Here is a 23,468-nt window from a genome sequence, read left to right as displayed (position 1 = left end):
GAATGTCATGATCTACTATCAGATAAGGTAGAACAGAGAACTTGCTAATGGCCAGTTCTAAGAGAGAAAGGTGGGAGAAGGTTAGATTCATCTTTTTAGATTTTATGGCTTACTTTGCGAAAGAAGGATTTTTGTTTTTATGACTTTCATTGAGGAAGATAAATTCTTATTTCTATGGCTAAAATTTTGGGGTAACACACAGGGAGAAGAGTAGGGGACAGGAGGACAAGATAAAGTTAGAACAGACCTTTACTAAGTCCTTCACTTCAGACTATTGTTTTTTGAGTCCCAGTAGCCACAAAATTCACGGGTTGATATTAATTTGTATTTGCAGCAAACTGATCTCATTCAATGTTCAATAGCTTTGGCTAAAGCTAAGATTAACTTCATACTTTGAGAGTAACATGCTTCACTCACACCAGCTATATAGGAACATGTTGACCAAATCCATAATGTTATGAAATGAGTTACTGATATACAATACTATTTTATGAGAAACAGGCTCCAATTTTAACCTAATATGCTAAAACTCTTTGTCCTCTATCCCTCCAAATGCCCCATTCATCCCTAGATTTCCATGATTTGACCCTGATCCAGCCTGCCAGTAATGATGCCTCCCAAATCTGAGGGTGATGGAGATTCTACTCTATACAAATCAGCAGACAATAGCTGGTGTTGTGGCACAGCAGATTAAGCCACCCACCCACAAGAATGTCATTCCACATCAGAATGCCATTCTGAGTCCCAGCTGTTCTTCTGATCTAGTTCCCTGCCAATGTGCTTGGGAAAGCAATAAATATGGCCCCAATGCTTGGGCCTCTGCCACAAGAGAGACAAGGGTGGAATTCCTCGCTTCTGGCTTTGGAAGTCCCAGACTGGGCTGTTGCAGCCATTTTGCAAGTGAGTCAGTGCATGGAAGAGCTCTCTCTCTCTCTCTCTCTCCAACCCCTTCTGTCACTCTGTTGTTTAAGAAAATAAATAAATCTTTTTTTGAAGATTTTTTATTTATTTATTTGAGAGGTAGAGTTACAGACAGTGAGAGGGAGAGGGAGAGACAGAGAGAAAGGTCTTCCTTCCATTGGTTCACTCCCCAAATAGCCGCAACGGCCAGAACTGTGCCAATTTGAAGCCAGGATCCAGGTGCTTCCTCCTGGTCTCCCATGCAGGTTCAGGGACCCAAGCACTTGGGTCACCTTCCACTGCCTTCCCAGGCCATAGCAGAGAGCTGGATCAGAAGAGGAGCAGCTGGGACTAGAACCGGTGCCCATATGGGATGCCTGTGCCACAGATGGAGGATTAACCTACTGTGCCACAGCCTTAGCCCCAGAAAATAAATAAATCTTGAAAAGGAGTCAGCAGGACTCTTCTATGGGCTCCCACCCAGGATCCCATAGAAGGAGCCCAGGCAGGAACTGGTCTACCTGTTTCCCTTTTCACCGATCTTCAGTAAGATTACTAGTCAGAGCTTTTCTCTTTCCTTACCGTCTGGGGCCCATATAGCGATTTCTATATAGATGGCTTTGGCGGTTTCTAAAGTATTTTTAGAGTGACATTAGCCCTCTTTGCACGTAGCTCATTTAGGGAAAGAGTTTACAGTAACACACTGCATGAACATAATCATACAGGGTGCCTGAAAATTTCAAGTGCTCAATAGTCCTTTGTAAACTCCATACACTAAAAAATAAATATCGCAAAATTGACATCAAATTTCCTGCTCTATCACAATGTTTAGAAAATTGACAGTAGTAAAAACAAGGCATCCAACAGGCAAATAGTGGTTGAATGAACGAATGAATGATGACTGGGGAAGAGGAACCAAAGCACCTTTTCATATGGATTTCTCATCTTTTCTTTTTTTGGGGGGGGGAGTGCAGAAGGCTTTATTGATGGTGACATGACAAGGTAGGGCTCCCTAAGCCCCTCCCCTCCTCCAGGGGGTCTGGGATGGAAACTGTGAAGAGGGGCAGATTCTCAGTGTGGTGGGGACTGAGCAGGGGCAGGGACTCCCCAGCGGCTGAGGGCCTCTCGTCCTCCGGTGCTCTCGCTGAGGCCGCTGGTTTCAGGGCTCTTACTCCTTGGAGGCCATGTGGACCATGAGGTCCACCACCCTGTTGCTGTAGCCAAATTCATTGTCGTACCAGGAAATGAGCTTCACAAAGTGGTCATTGAGGGCAATGCCAGCCCCAGCATCGAAGGTGAAGGAGTGGGTGTCACTGTTGAAGTCGCAGGAGACGACCTGGTCCTTGGTGTAGCCCAGGATGCCCTTCAGGGGGCCCTTGGACTCCTGCTTCACCACCTTCTTGATGTCGTCATACTTAGCAGCTTTCTCCAGGCGGCAGGTCAGGTCCACGACCAACACGTTGGGGGTGGGCACACGGAAGGCCATGCCAGTGAGCTTCCCGTTCAGCTCAGTGATGACCTTGCCCACGGCCTTGGCAGCGCCAGTGGAGGCGGGGATGATGTTCTGGGCGGCCCCACGGCCGTCGCGCCACAGCTTCCCGGAGGGCCCGTCCACAGTCTTCTGGGTGGCGGTGACGGCGTGCACTGTGGTCATGAGTCCCTCCACGATGCCGAAGTGGTCATGGATGACCTTGGCCAGGGGGGCTAAGCAGTTGGTGGTGCAGGACGCGTTGCTGACGATCTTGAGGGAGTTGTCATACTTCTCGTGGTTCACGCCCATCACGAACATGGGGGCATCGGCGGAGGGGGCGGAGATAATGACCCTTTTGGCTCCACCCTTCAAATGAGCCCCAGCCTTCTCCATGGTGGTGAAGACGCCAGTGGACTCCACAACGTACTCGGCACCAGCATCACCCCACTTGATGTTGGCGGGATCTCGCTCCTGGAAGATGGTGATGGCCTTCTCGTTGATGACCAGCTTCCCGTTCTCACCCTTGACTGTGCCGTGGAACTTGCCGTGGGTGGAATCATACTGGAACATGTAGACCACATAGTGGAGGTCAATGAATGGATCGTTGATGGCGACAGCATCCACTTTGCCAGAGTTAAAAGCAGCCCTGGTGACCAGGCGCCCAATGCGGCCAAATCCGTTCACTCCGACCTTCACCATCGCGTCTCGGGGATGCGCTTGCACTGCACGAAGAAGCGGCTGTCTGTCGAACGGGGCGGAGCAGAGTTCTCATCTTTTCTAAAATTGAGAGCCCCAACATCTTTCATCTTTTTACACCAAAGAACTTCAAAGAGAAGAAAAAAATGAACAGTGCCTGTGAGAATAGAGATCTAGACCAACAGTGCTGGTCAAGCACAAAAGTTTTTATTTCCTTTTCTTAAACTTAATTTTTTATAGAATTATTTTAATACAAACACTAGTTTTAAATTATTTTCTATTTATCCTTATTAATAACCTGTGACTTCAAGCTTATACCCTAGGAGTTTGGACTACTTACAATTGTTTCTTAGAAGTTGGGCCATAGACTACATGCTTCAGAATCACCTGAATACTTTGTTTAAACATCACATTCAGTGGGGATATTTCCTTGTCTTACTGAATGAGAAATTTTGTACTTAGCAAATCCCTATGTTATTTTTGTACAATTTTGAGAGCAGCTGCTGGAAAAGAAGAAGAAATTGCATATGGATATTAATGATAGCTTTTAGTTTTGATTTTTAGGAATAAACAAATTTTCATCTACTATTAAAAGAAAAATAAGAGTCAGACTTTCTTGAGCATTTTATCACAGGGGCTACATTAGACACTACTTATGTGTAGCTAATCAAAATTTAAAAAATACAAATATTTATGAAAGCACTGATTCAGCACAGTAGTTGGTTTCCGTCAGGCATTCGGAATTCAGGTCTTTTGAAGTCTCAAGCATCAGCTGTCTTAGTTTGTAAATCATGAGTATACTAAATATTTCTATTATTCAGCCTTTAACTGGATCCTCAGTTACTTCCACCAGAGGCAGAAAGAAGACTAAAGCCAAAAGCTAAATCACAGGTTCCCCTGTGAAGAGCCATAGCCTCTTGAATGAGGCTGAAACAAAATGTCAGAGACCCAACTGAGGATACATCCAGACTTCCGAAATTACAATGTGATAAACTAAAAAGTCTAGACATTGTTCTCCATCATCTGTCAACAAGAACTACTTTCTTTTCCTTTCTTTCATGTCTCCAATTTTTAAGGATTAGTTTAAGATTACAGGAGGCAGTGAGTTTTAATTAAAAATAGATTGAACAGATTAGTGGGCTGGAAAATAGAGCAGAGCATCAATGCTTAATAAATTTGATTATTCTTAATATATTTTCATAATTCTACGAATTTGTACTTCTCTATGGCTAAACTCTATTATCATTTTGCATTTTAATTTAATATATGTATGTAAAAATACATTTCACAGATCTATCAAAATTATTCAAGTTATTTTAAAAAGTGAATATTAAAAAGACTTTTATATATTATTTAAGCAAACATTGGTAACTCATTGAAAATAACAAGCATCAATAATATTTTAGGAGTTTTGATAATTAAGTGAAGGTGAATTGCTTTTCAAGGATGAAGGAAATCACAAATTTAGATTATTTCAGGGAAATAGTAGAAGAGGAGGCTGTTACTGGAAGGAGGTTTGTTACTATAAAAGAAAGGATCACTCTTGAAATGGAACTATTTTGTAAAGATGGTGAGTGCAGCCACAGTAAGAGACAAGACTCCAGAGTTCACTTAACTAGTACGTAACAATATATTATAATAATAGTATTTAAATACTATAATTCTAACATTTGAAATAATAGGACACTTAAACAGATAAGCAAATAGATAATGTTACAACTGTTATAAAAACAATTTAGACATATGCTGTTAAAGGGTATTGTTTCTCTCCTTTTTTAGCAATATATGCATATCTATTTAAAATTGTCCCTGCATAAATTAATCAGATCACCAATTATTTATCACACACTTTCATGCTTGTTCTATTAAGGAATTCTGCCAAGAATTCTTGCCTTTAAAGGGCTCATAACATTGCTGGGGTTGGGAAGTGGGGAAAAATAAACACATTATAAATGGATGATAAGACAAGCTTGATGAAGTTCAAGGAAACAGGTGCAATGACATGGGACAGCTCCTGTCTCTCTGCACAAGGAGTCTTTCACACATAGATAACCAGCGATTTAAAGAGAAACGTGATTACTACGATCCTGACTGATATACAAGAGTTTGTCTTTACTATTTATTTTAACTTGTTTTATAGTTTGTTATGTAAGTATATTTCATATGCAGTAAGATGCACAGATTTTAACTAACCATTTCTATGAGTAGACAATTGTCTACAGCCATAAAACCATCACCAAAATTAAATATCAAATATTTCCAACTCCCTGGCATCCCTTCCCCTCAGTGTTGACCTCAGAGGCAGCTCTTTTTCAATTTCTAGATCTGTAAATAAATTTTAAAATATCTTCTTGAACTTCATATCAATGGGACTATAGAATAGGCTCTCATTTACATCTGGCTTATTGTAATTAACAAAAGTTCCTGAGACTTATCCATGCTGTTGCATGGGTGCTTGTTCGGTGTTCTTTGTCGGAAAATGTGAACTAGTCAGGCACTGTTAATTTATTAGTTATCTATCCAGAGATGGTCCGTATACTTAAACCTAACTCTATGAGGGAGCCTCAGAAATTTTAATGGAGGAATGAAATTTAAAATCAGGTTTATTCTGGTGCAAACAATATTTCATATCCATGCATAGTTGAAAATATGTACTTTCCATGAACTTTTCGAAGGCCTCTCACTTTAGTTTTTCTATTGCTGCACAACAAACACTTAGCAACTAGAAACAGCACCTATTAATGCCATTACAGTTCTTTTGGGTGGGCTTAGGGTCAGAAGGATTTGGCTGAATTCTCTCTTCAGTGTCTCAGATGATATGACCCAAGGAGTCAGTTTGCTGGGCTCTCATTTGGAGGTTCAAAGAAGAATCTGAACGCCTAGGTGGTTGAAAGATTTCAGTCCTATGACTGTGGGTCAGAGATCTCCATGTCATGTTGAACAATTGACAGGGGAAGGGGAGGTGTTAAGTTTCTAGGAGTCATGTGTAGTCCCGATCATTTGACCGCCTTTTTCAAACCAGCAAATGTACACTACTGAGGTCTTGCTATGCTTAGAATCTATTCCCCTTTTGCCTTCCTCTCCATCACTCATTGGAGAAAGAGTTCTGATTTTAAGGCCCTAAAAGTATGGAGTGGGCTCACCTGTATCATCCTCCTCGCTTTCTGAAGGGCAACTCTTGTCATCCAACGTTTCAGAGTCACAGAGTGATACCTCATCTATGTGCGGGTTCTCAGGGTTTGTGCGTTTGAAGTCTTGGTAGACCTTTCTGGAATTCTGCCTACTGCACTATTTGAAATTATCTTGTTGGGGGTTGGCACTGTAGTGTAGCAGGTTAAGCCTCCACCTTCAGCAACCCATAACAGAGCGCTGGTTTGAGTACCTGCTACTCTGCTTTCTATACAGCTCCTGCTAACATGCCTAGGAAGGCAACAGAAGATAACCTGAGTACTAGGACTCCTCCACCCACATGAGAGGTCTGGATGGAGTTTCAGGCTTCTGATTTTGTCTGGCCCAATCCCAGCTGTTGTGGCAATTTGGGAGTGAACTGTGGATGGACGATATTCTCTCTCTCTCTCTCTCTCTCTCTCTGTCTTTCAAATAAACAAATAAGTAAATCTTTTTAAAAAGTATCTTATCAATTTATTTATTTAAATACTTGAAAAGTAACAGGAGGGCTGAGCAAAGCTGGGTAGTGCAGGCCACAGAGCAACCAACCTTGTATTGGACAGTCCTTAGAACTCTGTGCCAAAGAGAAACTTACGAAACACTTGAAGTGTTTGACCACCTGTAAAATAATATTCAGGAGAATTTGCAATTCCATTGGAGAGTTTTAGATCTCTTAATTATGAAGTGATAAGAACACAGAAAACTAAGCAAACCAAAAGAGGAAAGAAAATACCTACAGGTAGAACAAACAAGTTCTACAGGAAATGAAATGTAATCACAGTACAGTCTAAGCAATGAACTCACTTATATAATCATAATTAGGTAGATATTGAGTACTGACTTACCAAAAATTATGGTCAATTTTTATTGGAAAAAATGAAAGAAGGGAAAAGGGCATGAGTAATATAAGACTGCTAAAAACTAACTTTCAATACTATGAAATAAATCTGAATATAAATAACAGTAAATTAAAGGAATTTAATCAGTTGGTGGCAAGATAGGGCAGGAGACTTCTCCTTTTTCACTTTTAAATTTGTAGTATTTGGATCTTGAAGCAGTATAGATGAACTACATGGTTAAAATATAAATTATTAAAGAGAAATATTTATTAAGCATCTCACATTTTACCAGTTAGCCAAATATACTTACCTTAAAATATAAACAAGGAGACTAACTTTCATACTCCAAGATGTTTTAAAGAACTGAATTATTTTTGGCAATTCCATTTCATATTAATTTTCCTGCTGTTATAAATGATTAAAATAATTTAGGATCACCACTGTTATTTCACTTCGCTGCAAACATATCAGCTTGTAGAACGGGTGGAGAAAGGAGTAGGGGAGTCCACTCATTGCAGTAAGTTTTCTTTTTTTTAAATATTTATTTATTTGAAAGAGTTACCGAGACAGAGGGAGATACAGAGAGAGATCTTCCATCTGCTGATTCACTTACCCAATGCCCGCAACAATCTGGGCAAACCAATTCATAGCCAGAAGCAGGAGCTTCTTCTAGGTCTCCCATGTGTGTGGCAGGGGCCCAAAGATTTGGATCATCTTCTGATGCTCTTCCCAGGCACTTTAGCAGGGAGCTGGACTGGAAGTGGAGAAACCGGGATCCAACTGGTGCCCATATGAGATGCAGGTGTTGTAGGCATCACATTTACCTGTTAAGCCACAGTGAGATTCTTGAAGAAACAAGCTGCAGGGGTAGTTAGTAAAGTGGAATGATTCCCAAGCCTTCAGAACAAAGGAAAAAGGACTCAGTATTTCAGGTAGTCTGTTACAGGCATTACACACACTCTAAGCACTAAGTGCTTAACTTCAATCAGCCTGTGAAGAGTTTCCATATATAACGATAAACACAAGGACTCCCTATTTGCAACTTCATGCAGGCAGCACAAGTTTTGTCTAGATTAAGTACACTACCAGTCATTCAAGAGACCTTGCTGGCATCCCCATATGTACTGATAGTCAAAGAAGGAGAATGAGTTTACAGTGCCTTAAGTATCAAGCTCCAGTTTGTCCTCCCCAGGTAACTGCTGACAGCCTGGACCCTGCTCTGCTATGGAGCTAATTCCGCTGTGTCTGCATCTTTTCAGTTTTGTCCTAGGCGGTTCTCTTACTTTATGCTGCCATCTGCTTTGATGTGTTTGTGTCTTGCTTCACAGCCCCTACGCTGATGAAAGACAGTCTCTAGCCAGCTCTCACTAACCTTGGGCATGACTGTCTGGAGACATAGATCCTTGCTTCTCTCATCTGATCATCTGTACAGCCTTTTGAGAGCATGGTTCATTCTTTGGAATCATTTATGTCACCATTAAACATTCTGTAAGGCATTATCATTTAATTTCTTCTTGCATTTTATCTTATGGACGGTAGTGATGTAACTTTTTATGATACAGGTAATATAATTACACTTAAGGAGAGTTAATAATATGTTCTACAATGTAGAAAAAAAGGCCATCTCTTGATCACAAGAGGCATAGAACCAGGAGGAGAAAGTCAAGTGAGGAGACAGCCTTTATACAGCTTCTCATGTACCATGACACTGATGGCCAAATGGCCTGGGATTAGCACCTGAGAGAGACACTGAATCCAAATGTAGAAGGGCATTGGAAGCAGCTTCCTTTTTTTATTTTTAAAGATTTATTTTGTTTATTTGAAAGAGTTACAGAGAGAGGTAGAGACAGAGAGAGAGGTCTTCCATCTGCTGGTTCACTCCCTAGATGGCCGCAACAGCCAGATCTGTGCCGATCCAAAGCCAGGAGCCAGGAGCTTCTTCCAGGTCTCTCATGTGGGTGCAGGGGCCCAAGCACTTGGGCCATCTTCTAATACTATCCCAGGCCATAGCAGAGAGTTGGATCGAAAGAGGAGCAGCTGGGACTAGAACTGTCGCCCATATGGGATGCCGGCGCTTCCGGCCAGGGAGTTAATCTGCCACGCCACAGCGACAGACCCGGGAAGCAGCTTTCTGTCGAGGTCAAAGACTGACTCTCATCACCACTTTAAACAAAACAGTTCCTTGATATAGAAAGAAAAATAAAATCCATTTTACTTCCTGTTAGTGTCTTACTTTCTTCCCAGATGTTATTAAATTCCCAGTTCACAGAACTCTTCACCTCCCTTATGGCCACCACTTCTCATTTCTTAGGGAGTTTGTGACAAGATGGTTCATTACAGGGGACACCGATGTTTTCAGTCCCAAAGCAGCTGTTCAGGAGACTGAATTGTGTGCAGAGATCCAGAACATTGACTGCAGGGTTTATTAGGCACCCCAGAGCAACAAGGCTTTGAAAGATTCCTAAGGAGTAAAATCCACTCACCCTTTCTTACATTCGCTTTTCTTCCCTTGGCAGTCAGGACTCAATAGGACTACGGCAGGAAAATATTTCATTTTCACTTTCCACCTTCTTTATTCATTTATAAAGTAGGGAGAAGACAGTCTCTTTAAGATTTTCATTACAAAACTTCTTGGTACATGAGCAAATTGAATTTTTAAAGTTATTCCGTATTTTAGAGTTACCTGGAAACAGAAAACATTTACTAAGCTCCAAAATACCAGGAATGCCTTTGGGGTGGTGCATGCATTTGAACTCTCATTTCCCCAAGGCTGAAGATTTTGTCAGTATTTCACGCCTGTCAAGGGAATTTACTGTAGCTCACTGGCAGATGAAAGACAACTTATCTTGCTCCAATTCAGCATGCGTGCACACACACACAAACACACACAATCAGGAAAATGTGAATAAAATGGATGAAAAATTAAGGAAGAGGAAAGCATTAATAGACATAAGGGATCTGTGATTTGGGGCTCCATATCACCAAATAATCAACCTCAAGTAGGCGTTACTTAGAAGAAAGTTAAATTTACTTGCCACAAAGAAAGGAGAAAGTGGTAAGGTAGAGTTCTCTAAAGAAACTGGAGCTGTGGTACAGCAGGTTAAAGCCCCGACCTATTGTGCCAGCACCCATAGAGGTGCCGGTTTGAACTCTGACTGCTCCACTTTCTATCCAGCTCTGTGCTATGGCCTGGGAAAGCAGTAGAAGATCGCACAAGTCCTTGGGCCCCTGCACCCGCATGGGAGACCTGGAAGAAACTCCTGGCTCCTGGCTTTGGATCAGCTCAGCGCTTACCTTTGCAGCCAATTGGGGAGTCAATCAGCGGATTGAAGACCTCTCTGTCTCTCTCTACCTCTCTGTAACTCTGTATTTCAAATAAATCAATAAACAAAAATGAAGAGAAGAGAAGAGAAGAGAAGAGAAGAGAAGAGAAGAGAAGAGAAGAGAAGAGAAGAGAAGAGAAGAGAAGAGAAGAGAAGAGGAAGAGGAAGAGAAGAGAAAAACTGCCTTTGTGCAGTTTGCTAGGGCTTTTCCAAGACTTAGCAAAAGAGAAAAGGATACTGCTCACATATGTAAACAACTTTCATCTTCATAGACTGAACGTTCAGAAAATGGTAGCAATCTTCTTCCACAAGTCAATGATTTAGTATTAAAATGAGGAAAGATCAACAGTGCAATGTTATAAGATACGCTCGCCTGTAACATCTTCTGAAAAACAAGCTCAAGAGAGTTCAGATGCTCTGGTCATGTTCTACTGACCAACCCCGCCCGCCACCCCTTCTTGATTACAAGAGGAAGGAGCCAATTACCTTTTCTAGTCTGATGAAACCGGATCTCCATGACCTCCACATACTTATCTTATCACTGCCTTCCTACTCAGACCAACATACAGGACTGAAGCTGGAAACCAAAATGTCTAAAGCTTCATCTTGATATGTGTAAGAAGTCTTCGGTTTTCTTACTCTTCCAAGAGCTAAGAGGATCTCCTTTCAGAAGGTTTAAGTACTTAACAAGGCCACATAGGAACAATGGTGACTTCAGCACATCTCTGGCCCTCTGCTGTGGCAATATGAGAAAGTATGGAAGAGCAACTGGGGCAGGATGACTAGGGCATTGGCAAATCTTAAGAAATGAGAGAGAGAGAGAGAGAGAGAGAGAGAGAGAGAGAGAGAGAGAGAGAGAAGCAAAAGTAGGGCACAAATTCTTGAGGTGTTTGAGGCAGACAAATAGGGTAAAGCTAGACAACTTATGCAGAATGCATTATATGGCATAAAGGGAATAGTCCCTGCTTTGGAAGAGACGTGTCTATAATAAGGGATACCAGATAACTATGAATATATATATGTTTATATGCACAATATGTGTTCATTTATAGGAAGTTCTGGAGGAGGTAAAGTTAATAGAAGGTGAGATTAGGCTACCATACTGCTGTTCTAATATGGAATTTAAGTGGGGAATTAAGACCTTAAAAGAAGCCTAACTGTAATATTCACTGTGACAAAGAAGGAATACAAAGGACATACAGAAATAACATTTTTTTGCAAACAGTCCCACACTGTTAAGTTTACCTAAATAGTATGAAATAGTATACTAATGTGGAAATATTTAACTTGTGGATTAATTAATACAGATAATAAAAATTGATTATATAAAATTTAAAGAAAATATGCATGGAATTATAGAATGCAAATCTAAAGATTTGAATTGCCTGTGACAACTGAGTGCAAGATACTTGCAAACTATTTGCATGAAGGTTATTCTTCCTTCAAAGGGAGAAAATCACAATTCTTCACAAAAAGATATAATTTCTTGGCAAAAAGAGTGATTATTCTTCACAACTCTTTGATTAATGAATTAACTTAAATGTCTTTATTTGAATTGTTGGAGAAGCTTTTAAAATATTTATTTTTTGAAATACACTCAGAGTACTTGATAGTCTCTAATTTCATTATTTGATATTATCTGAAGATATTTTAGTCATCTATATCATGGCCAGTATTTTACAAACATTCCATGAGTACTTACAGTGGCTGGAGAAAATAATATGCATATCCTTGCAGTTGGATACAAGAGTTATAATCTAATAAACTTGAGAAAATGGATAACTTTGGGGGCCAGTGTTGTGGCATAGCAGGTAAAACCATCACCTGTGACACTGGCTACTCATCTTAATGCCAGTTCAAGTCCCAGCTGCTCCACTCCCCATCCAGCTCCTTGCTAATGGCCTGGGAAAACAGTGGAAGATGACCAAAGTGTTTAGGACCCTGTCATCCATATAGGAGACCTGAATGAAGCTCCTGGGTCCTGTTGCAGCCATCTGGGGAGTAAGCCAGCAGGAAGATCGATCTCTCTCTCTCTCCCTCTCTCTCTCTCTGTCTCTCTCTCTCTGTAACTCTGACTGTCAAATAAATAAATAAATGAGCCTTTAAAAACATTGACAACTCTGGAGATTATAAAAATGATAATAAAATTATTAAAGAAAATATATTAGGAAAGGGAAAGACTTCATTCTTTCTTTTTCTTTTTTAAATATTTGAAAGGCAGGGGTGGGGAGAGTGAGTGAGCACTTCCACCCACTGGTTTACTCCCTAAATAGCCATTCTGGGTCTTTCAGGTGGGTGGCAGGGAATCACTTGAGCCTTCAAGTGGACATTAGGAGGAAACTGGATGGGAAGTGGAGCTGGAACCCAATCCCATAAACTCATATGAGATGGACGAATACCAAGTGGTGTCTCAACTGCTGTCCCAAAACCTCTGCCCCTATACTTATTTCAAACAAACAAACCAACAAAAACAAAAATGCCAAGCAGGTATCAACATAACCAAATAAAATTTTAGGAAATAGAAGTAGAATTACTGAAATGTAAAAGTCAGCACATGGTTTACATTACAGATAAGATATAGCAAGAAAGACAATTTGTGACTTAGTCTGAGAAAACTATCCAGAAAGCAGCAGGGAAAGATTAAGATATGAATAATCTCTTATTTCTAAGATGTGTTGGTGATATTTCTTGATAAATCTCTTAATTTTTTTTTTAGAGTGAAGTTGTCTTAATTGGATGATTTAGTTCTTCATGCCCTGAATTTTGGTTCTTTTGCTACAGATGGGATTTTGGTTTATTTTCAGGGTGTCCTAATCACTAACATCCTTGAATCTATCACAAAGGACTCCTGGCCAAGTCTCATTCCCTCTACCACTCTATGTGGCCTTGCTCATCCCCAGCACTTGTGTGTCCTCAGAACAATGGAGACGTGCCTTCCACCATAGAACATGCCACCCTCCTTGTAAGGTGTATAATTACACCTGCCATCCCCACTGCACTTGCCTAAATGGCTCTAAGCCCAAACCCAGGTCTTGTCCCAAAGGACATCCTTTCTAAAATTGACCCTGTCCTGCTAATCTGAAAGATGCTCTCAGGGCATCTGAACAGGGTTTGGATATCACAGTCAAGGTGTCTACACATGTGGAAATAAGATCCTTCTCTGCATATGACAGAGAGCCTGACAATGTGAACGGGGAGCTGGGAACTAAAGCCCAGCATTCCATAATTCTAAATTCAATTCATGACTTTCAGAACTCTGGGAAACACAGTTAAAACATATTCTACATAACAGGTCGTGTGATTAACGTATGTCTAAATATTCTAAATATTTAGATCTATGGTATGTTGACCTTCATCTTTACTCTTACTCCAGACCTCATAAATGTTAGGGATCAGGCTTAAATCCCATAACCCCTGCGTTTATCGTAAGTCCAGACCCCAAGACCATCTGTGATAGTGTTTTGTTTTTTGGAGTCCCAGATGAGAACCAGTTCCTTGTCACTCTCTTATAAGCACAGATTTTTCTAGTCTCCTTTGGATAAAAAGAATCATTCCAGTGCCCCACCTGTACACTGGTGACAATTATAGCTCTTCCTCCTCTACACACAAAGTTGTGATTCCTTTATGTGGGCCCAGTGTATAGAACATATATCCATGTCCACCATCCCCAGGACTAATTACTCATACTACTAACTTACCATTATGCCCTTAATTTTCTATTTATATCTACATCTGACAATTTTGCTTTGTTCAATGTCCCCTGTGAGTTGATAGTGGAGAAAGGGCTTGCTGTATCTTATCATCTAAGAGGCATGAATGTTCTTTCTTTATAATAATCTGAATAAATCTATTTAGTATGATGTACATACTGTTAGGACCAAGGGTTAAAATGTTCTACAGAAAATGAGAGATAACTAAATTTTGGAACTTCAAAGCTGAAAAATCTCTCTACCAGAAAATTTTCTCTAGAAAGATAGAAAAATCTTGTTTTCTCTAATGCAAGGAAATACATCCACTGCCCCCACCTATACACACACTGCCCCAGTGGACTAAGAGAAATAGGACCCAAGGATTATTCTATTTGTGTGCACAAAGGTCAACAGAAAAATATACAAATGGTTATTTGACATTGAGATCTGACTGCCTCAAAAACATTTCACCTTCAATTTGTCTGAAACCATCTCATAGACTGTTCCACCAAATCTGCTTGTTTCCTAGGGTTCTCTGTTTCCATGTCCACTGTCTGTTTAGTTACACAAATCAGTTCTAGAGTTTTGCCATAATTTTTCTGTCTCCCTCCCACTCGGATGAAATTAATCATCAAGTGCTCTCCAATTTACCTGTGAAATTCCTCTCTAAATCCATCTATTTTTCTCCATCTCCAGTCCCACTCTCCTAATCCATGTCGCTGGACTGTGTTGTCAAGTTACCAAAATAGCATCAGCCTACATGTCTTTCCATGTCTACTTTTGTTCTGCTCCATTGTGTTTCAACCCTGTAGCTGGAGGGAAGTTTTAAATGCATATCACATCATCCTGTACGAATAGAAATGTTTATGCAACATACACATATCTACATATGTCGCCTAAAACATGTCAGAGACTTTCCACATCTTCTAGAATAATGAGCAACATCGTTAATACAATCTTCATGCCTTGTGAAGTCTGGTTTTGGTGCCTCAGTAATGAAGATCTATTGTTTCAGCAAAAGGGCCATGTTTCCTTCAGGGAACATTTATGGTTGTTTGCCTGTCCTTAGGAAGGTTTTCTCCAGGTGCTTTCCCTAATTCTTAGTCTCCTTCATATATTTGTCTTTCAATGAATTTGTTTTTGTCACTTTAAGTGTGGTTTTTAATATTTTATTTATTTATTTGAAAGAAAGAGTTACAGAAAGGGAGGGAGGGAGATAGAGAGAGAGAGAGAGGGCAAGAGAGAGAGAGAGGAAGAGAGGTATCGTCCATCTGCTGGTTCACTCTCCAAATGGTTGCAATGGCCAGCGCTGGGCCAGGCTGAAGCCAGGAGCTTCATATGGGTCTCCCATGTAGGTGCAAGGGCCCAAGGGCTTGGGCGATCTCCTGCTGGTTTCCCAGGAACATTAGTACAGAGCCTGATCAGAAGGGGACATTTTGGACTTGAATCAGCACACATATGCAATGCAGCGCTGCAGACAGTTGCTTAACCTGCGGCACCACAGCGCTGCCCCAAGTTAAATAGATTTTTAAGAGAAACATAGACTAGCAGAAATAGAAAGCCAACACTGTTCACCATAAACTTTATAAATGAATACCTGCCAGATCATGAATTGGTCCATCTGGAAGCCAGCTGAGTCATCTCCTATGCCTCTGTAGCAGCACATGGGGATGGAGCACTAACTGGAAGTCAGGAGGCCCAGCTTCTAAAGAACTGCGTGCGCTTGGCCTTCTTTCAGCTGCACAATGAGCTAGCTAACCTCTCTCTAGAGACCCCTGCTAGATTCTGATCTGATGCGAGTTCTTTTTTGGTTCCATTGGCCAGCTGCATTGTTCATGGGGGAACGCTGCTCCAGAAAGAACATTCTGTCCTAGAGCCCAAAGATGCATATGGTGATTTCAAGGAACAGATAAGATTGGTGGTTTCTCCATTAGTGTTTTGTATGGACTCTGAACGTTTACTCACCACAGTGGTTTTGGAAAATACTTCTGTCAAGTTTCTCCCAAATAGGTAATTTTAAGAAAACTTTTTTCTGAATCCCTCATAATTATATCATATATTTCCATCTGATGATCTCCTAATAGCATCTGTTTCTCCTTGTTGTCCTTCTTGCAACTGAAATTTTGCATTATTTACATGGTTTTTTTAAATTAGTATCTTCCCCAAAATATGCTCTAATCTAAGAGCAGAAAGTACCTGTTTTTATCAATGAGTATATTTCAGGGGTGTTCAGAACATTTATAACTTGTTGAGTAAGTATGAATAAATGAATAATTAATATATGAATAAAGGAATAATAGTAAATGAAAACATGGGTTTGTGACCAAATGCATGAATGGTTATCTCAAGTCATATGGCCTTCAGAACATTAAAAGTCTCTACAGTCTGCATGAGAGAAGGACTGAGGTAGCCCTTGGTTTTGCTAGAAGAGATAAAGGCTGTATTTCTAGCACTTGAGTCACAACAGAGAGCCCAGCAGGTAGCAGTAATGATGGCATTCATCCTGAAGAGAGTGACTGGCAGGAATGCCAGTGTACAATCAGCAACACTAGACTGACTTCTGCGCCTAGGAGAACAGGGGCTGACAACCAAACAGCATTTCTAGAGCTTCATCTTGCTCCTAGGCAGGAGGTGTTCTCCTCAGTTGCTGAGTCTCCAGGGTTCCAGAATTCTAGGAACCACACTAGTAAACACTCAGTCGAATGCATACTTCCGTTCATGCCAACACTGAGTGCTATATGCACGAGTATCTATTGTAGTTGCATTTATTGAGTTGTACTTCGGAACAAAAGTTTCCAAACTAGGCCCAAAAAGGAGAGTAAAATCACATGCTTCAGATAGCACAGGATGTCTGGAGAAGACTTTAGGTCCATTGCTTCGAACATTGCATTCTCATCAGTTTTGCATCTTGAGATTTTATGTTTTCATGTTTATTCCTTCTTGTAGAACACAAATGCAATGACAGCAGAAATTTTTGTTGTATTGTTTTGTTTCAAATGCTATTTCTCTAACACTTGAAATAGTGTCTAATGCATTCAAGATAATAAATTTTAATCAAACAACTAATGAAGATTACATTTAAGAAAGAATTTCACCATTTCTTAATATAAAATGTTCATTCTTTAAAATATTTTCCTGAGAATATAAATCATCATTTCCTGAAGTATTGGTCTCAAGTACCATCACATTCATCATTCTTACCCACCAATTTTTAAGGACCCATATATAGTCATTGTTACTCAGTACAGCAGAATCTATAAACAAAATTTATCTATCTTCACAGTGTTTAGAATACCAATGTCCTTTGTGTTCAATTTCATCTCACTGAATTACTAAAGAAGGTCATCTTTTCAAGATCTAAGTTATTGTCTGCATGCTAGAATCAATTTCCAAATGTGAGCTTTGACATTTCCTACTAAGTTATACAGTTACATCACCTCAGTGGTTTTCTTTTGATATTCAATTAAATGCTTTCCTGAAATAATTCTGTCTGAACACAACATCAAGCTGCATATGCTAACTTGAGCAGGGAGGGGATAAAGAAGATTTCTATTTAACAAAGACATAGTTAGAACATCTGTTGCATTTCATATTCAATGCAATTTTATCAACTGCACGGAATGCTACTAGATCTATCAGATATAAGAGCTGTCATCAAAGTCAAATAAAATGTCCAAGGTTGGCCCACTGAATCATTCAGATAGTTCTGTGTCAGAGGATGAAAAGTGGCTGAAATGCTGCTCTATTTTGATTGCACTGCTATAAGTAATTATAATTTTTAATAGATGGAAATTATATTCACTTTTATAATTAATAGAATGACAGTAATTAGTGAGTTTCTAATTTATAAATACTCATTTCCTCTTTATTGATAGTTCAATTTTTTTCTTAATATGAAGATTACAAACACTAAAGCTTAATCTGATGAAAAACCCCCAATGCTAGATCATGTGTTTTAAAACTAGAGTATGTAACAGCATCAGTGAAGCATGTATTAAATGCAAGCAAATCAAATGTGGATATACAAAATTTACAGTTCATAACCATCCACAAACTTTAAGTTAATAAAATCCTTCTACAAAAGTAATTACAAACGAACCAGGAAAAACAAAGCGGTAGCAACATAAATTTTGTTGTTGTTAACGTTTCTTTCTTTAGTCTCTTTTGCAAAAAGTAGAGTGATATGACAGAAACAATTCTATGAACAGCATCTACAAAAAAACCCCAGCCACCAACAGATACAGGAGGTGCTATCAGTTACTGTGTAAAATGAAACAAAGACAAAGAACAGATAACAAGTGTCACAGTCAGAGACCTGTCAAAATTCCATCCAATAGGCCATTCTTAGAGCAACTGAGAGAGAAAAATTAGGCTCCAATTTCTAGACTAGAGCAAAGGGGGTCATGGCAAAACCTGTCAGATGGTCTGAGTCTGGGCCTGGTAAAAAGTAACACCTGACATATTCTCTCAAGACAACATCCCTTATTATGCTGGGATTAAAAACTGCTGGGATTAAAAGAATTCAAGGTCATCATTAAAGAGATGAAGAGATAAAAAGGAAGAATAAAATCCAAATTAAAGAGACAGGATAGTAAAGGAATATTTCAGAAAATGAAAGACTAAATGTTTTATATTTCTGAATAAGAATTCTAGGTACTTGAATGATTATTAATTTAAACTTTGACTTCCAAAAATTGTGAAATGCTGTGTTTATAAATATGTATTTGTGTTTGAAAGCTCAGTAGAAAAAATAGCAAAAAATATTAAAGTAATAGCTTTATATTAATTCATATTCAGTAATAACCATATCAATTAGCAAGTTTATATGGATGGCACAATTTTATTATTTACTGGTTTTATATGATGTTCAAATGATATATAGTGGGGACACTGGATTAAAACATATTACTGAAATCAGTTTCATTTGTTTCTTTTTACATCAAAATATTATGGAAGTGCTTCATTCTAAACAGCTCAAAATTAAATTTCATTCAAATAATTAATTTTACCTAAAAGTAAGCAAAAAGAGTGCTCAGGGTTGAATTTAATATTACTAAAGAGAGAGACAAAGAGACAGAGAGAGGGAGAGAGAGAAAGAATTTCCTTTTACTGCAGGCAATTTAAAAATAACTAGAGTAAGTGACTCACAAATTAGCTAAGAATTGGTAAGTTGATATTTCTAAACAAGTTGGTATGGAAAAGAATACTGAAGTAAAAGAAACAGATGTGCAAAGAGAGAAAAAAGAAACTATGAGAGTTGGAAAGACAGCCCATAGAATACAAGCAATATGAGATGTCAATCAATCATAGCATATATACAATGTGCAGATTACAACAAAATATAATTTTATAAAGATTTGTCTATTTAGTTATTTGAAAGGCAGAATAACATGGAGAGAGACAGAAACAGATCTTCCATCCAAAGAATCACTCCCAAAATGGCCACAATAGTAAGAGCTGGGTCAGGCCAAAGCCGGAATTCAGAGAACCCCATCCAGATAGATCTCTCATATGGGTGGCAGAGACCCAGGCACTTGAGCCATCGTCTGCCGTTTCATAGGTGCATTAGCAGGGAGCTGGTTTGAAGCAAAGTAACTGTGACTTGATCCAGCACTCTGAAATGGGAAAATCATGTCCAAAAATAAACATTGATTCGATACTTGACATTACAGAGGTATATCACTATTGTCATGATTGCTTAAAGAATTCTAGTCTTTTAGAGAGATACAAATGGAAATATTTAAGGAAGAAATGATGTAATATTAAGAAATGGGTTGAGATAAGTGGATGGGAGTTTAGAAGAAATCAGACTGGTCACAAGTTGACCATTATTAAATGAGTGATTAACCTATAGGTGTTATGACACTCTTCTTATGTGAATGATGCTTGAAATTTTCCATAATAATAGGAAAAAACAAGAAATAAATTTACCTCTATCATGGATTGAAAAAAACACCGAAAGGAAATAAAGGGAAAATGTCAAAATAAAAGCCCATTTTCTACAAAATCTGCAGTAAGATGAAATTGCAGGAGGCGTCACAATAGCTGGTCAATTTTTCCATTGTTGGAATGTTCCAAATCTTTATAAACCATCTGGAGAGCAAAGATTTGGCGAGACTTCTACTCCACTGTAATAATGAGACATTTATTGAGAAAGAATGTCGAAAAGAACAGCTTTTCATGTAACTGTATGCATACAGTAGAAACTCAAACACTTAAAACAATATTCATCCCAATTTACACAAACATACATATAAAATAGTGTAAACAGTGTCCAATTACGCTGGTCACATATTACAGTTAAAAACGAAACTATTAGTCTGATAGCTTTTCAGTTATACGTTTATGCTGTACCTTTGCCAACTACTTACTTTTGAGTAATCAGATAGCCTAAGAAGGAATATTAGTAAGGATAAATCATTTCTAATATTCAGCAATAAAAGCAAGAGGAATCAGAATTCAAATTAGAAAACAGTATTTTGAAAGGCAGTATTTTATGAGATATAAATAAACAGATTGAATTTCAAAACTCTTGTCCTTCCCAGTTTTCACCGTTTTTCTAAATTGTATTTTTTCTGCAGATCTGTGCAGATCATTTCATGTAAGTTCTAACATGGATGTTCTTGATATTATAAACTTTGGATCAAATAGCATAGTTTCCTCCAGCTTTTCATTTCACTCCCACTTCCATTCTAAAGGCAGACTTCTGGTAATCAAATAATCAAAAAGAGGAACAAAACAGCAGGTCAGGAAAGAACATACAATTAACATTTCAGGTGAACATTTGGTCAGAGAGTGGGTCATGTTCCTCCCTCATGTATGTTAGCTATATAAGTCTCATTATGACAATTGTTTATGACAATTGTCTAAATTTTGCAGGCAAAGAAATTATAGAATAATGTTCTCTTGCTATATCAGTTTCACTTAACAAACCTGTATCAAGTATTTACTACTTCTTGGGCAATGCAGATGGCACTGAAGATTCAGAAAATAGGATATTGCACTTCCCTAGATATACCCATTTTACTAGGGAAGATAAGCCAAAGAGGTACTGATTATAAAACATTACACATGGGGCTGACGCTGTGGCATAGTGGGTAAAGCTGCCACATGCAGTGCTGGCATCCCATATGGTTGCCGGTTTGAGTCCCGGCTGCTCCACATCCAATCCAGCTTAAGTGGAAATGAAACGGGGAATAAAGAACAAGAGAATAGACACTTAAGGAAATAAAGTTAGAGAAAGCTCAAAAATGAGGGAGTCCCTTTGCCCCTGTCATATGCATTTGGAGTGACCAGATTTTGAATAAAAGGAAAAATGAGCTCACTTGCACCTACCTCTGGCTTCCTAGGATATGTTTGATCACACCTAATAAGCTATTTTCATAATAAGCAACCTTTCTCCATCCTTCCAAGCATTTTTGGAATTGCTATGGTGTTACATGCTCAGGAAAGAAATCAAAGTACTGTTTCCAAGGTGCTGAATTCTATAGCAGTGAGCAATGCTCTCATGTGTGTAGCTATGAACATGGAGTCTGGACATCTCTCCTATCATCACTGAACATGTTCAACCATATCCATATGTATTTCCATATAACAGGCTGTGCTTAAAGCAAATGACACTGATTGTGCCTTCTATTGGCTGACAGTTATTTTACCAACCTATTAGACTTGCAATGAATTCTATAAAATGTAGAGAAAGACTTCAATATAAGAACGACCAAAGTTTTTGTTGCCAACTCAACTCATAAAAAAAAAAGGAAAACACAACAGCTAGCTGAGCAGCCAGGTGAGAACACTTTAAAAACATCTGAGCCCCTTATGGCCTCACGTGGGTCTAGCATAGAGAAGAGTTCTGCCAGGATCCACTGCACAGCCCTGGCTCTCAGAGAGCTGCACATGCTCTCAAGAAGAGCCAACAGAAAAAGAGGAAAATGCATTGACAGCATTTGCATTCCTAGTCTCTCTTAAAAATACACTGGGTTTTACAGGCTTGGCTCTATCATTTGGAGCTTGAGGCTGAGATGTTGCAATCTTTAAGCACAGTCTATGAGAACCAACTACAGAGATTATCAAGTGAAATGCATATATCCACATCACAGTGGCATAATGAAGATGAATCTAATGTCTAATATTGGAGTTCTGAGGTACAATGATTTTCTGTTTGTTTTCAATTTTCTATGAAGCATTAATCAGCATTTTGATAGCACGTAAGGAGCAGAGATTCAGTGACAGTGTCATCAAAGTTGTTGGATTTCCCTTGTATTCTCAGGCAAGAAAGTAGTGGTCAAGGCTGTAGTCTGGGACAAACCTAGGAGTTAAGACATGGATACATGCTTATATACCACAGCAGAATATCTGATTTCAAGTTCCAGTTCCAGCTCCTGACTCCAGCTTCCTTCTGAGGCATACCCTGGAAGGCAGCACACGAAGACTCAGGTAATTGGGTTCCTGCTTCTCATGTGGAGACCCCGATTGAGGTCCTCCTTCCCAGCTGCAGCTCCATCCCAGCCACAACCTTGTAGTCATTTGGGGATTAAAGCAAAGGATGGGCGCCTCTTTCTCTCTCCCTCTTAAACAAATACCTAACTTTTTAATGCTTGTATCCTAGCTCAAGCAGTGTCCTGAGAGCTGCTTCAGGCATTGGAGGTGGGACTACTGTCTTCAAGTAACAGCACATGGTGCCAAGGTGTGAGTATGCAGACTTGTCATTCTCTCAAGGTTCTGCTAATCAGAGTTGGGAAAACACCCTGCATTCCAGTCAAGGGTGGGTAGTAGTAGCGGTTAAGGGATGTGGGAATAACAAGCCAAAGAAAGCATAAAATCAGGACAGTTAGCAAAGATGAAGGTTTGAAGCCAGTGGTGGTGAACAAGACCTGGAGACATTTGGAGGTGAAGAACAAATACTTAATTATATAGTTTCTGTTTAATTGGATGCATTGAGAGCCAACATCTACAAACAGCAAAGATTTCTGAAACCATGATTTAAACAAACATTCTCACATGACAAGAATTCTAGAAGTAGGCAGAATTCTGGCTTTGTTTTAGTCACTCAGCCATGGCAGAGTGCCAGGTCCATGTCTCTTCTAGTCCTGTTGACATTCTTCTCATGGTTGCAGATTATTGCAGCAGCAAATCACGTCATCACATGACTGTGCTCAAAGCCAGATAATAGGATGATTCAGGGCAGAAAATTTACCCTCAAACCAATCATGCAAATCGGAAAGAATAAAGGTTTTTCCAGAAGCATAAAACTCGTCTGCTAGCTCAGGAACTAGGGTGAGCAGCCTGACCTGGCTCTCTTGGATCTTTACCAGTTTTAACACTGAAAGTCCCATATTTGGGCAAAGCATAATGATTCATCACTGTATTAGTTACGTGGCTA

The 23,468-nt window shown here is 39.3% G+C and overlaps 1 protein-coding gene across 1 annotated transcript; it reads right to left on the bottom strand.

The window, feature by feature from the left end:
* Positions 1 to 2,018: 2,018 nt before the first annotated feature.
* On the bottom strand, positions 2,019 to 3,123 carry LOC133771289 (glyceraldehyde-3-phosphate dehydrogenase-like). The gene has a single exon (XM_062207042.1). It carries the CDS (start codon positions 3,068 to 3,070, stop codon positions 2,069 to 2,071), a length of 1,002 nt encoding a protein of 333 aa, XP_062063026.1. The 5' UTR covers positions 3,071 to 3,123; the 3' UTR covers positions 2,019 to 2,068.
* Positions 3,124 to 23,468: the final 20,345 nt, after the last annotated feature.

This window comes from Lepus europaeus, chromosome 12 (assembly GCF_033115175.1).
Source record: "Lepus europaeus isolate LE1 chromosome 12, mLepTim1.pri, whole genome shotgun sequence".
NCBI classification, from domain to species: domain Eukaryota; kingdom Metazoa; phylum Chordata; class Mammalia; order Lagomorpha; family Leporidae; genus Lepus; species Lepus europaeus.
This window is presented reverse-complemented; position numbering and strand designations above follow the sequence as displayed.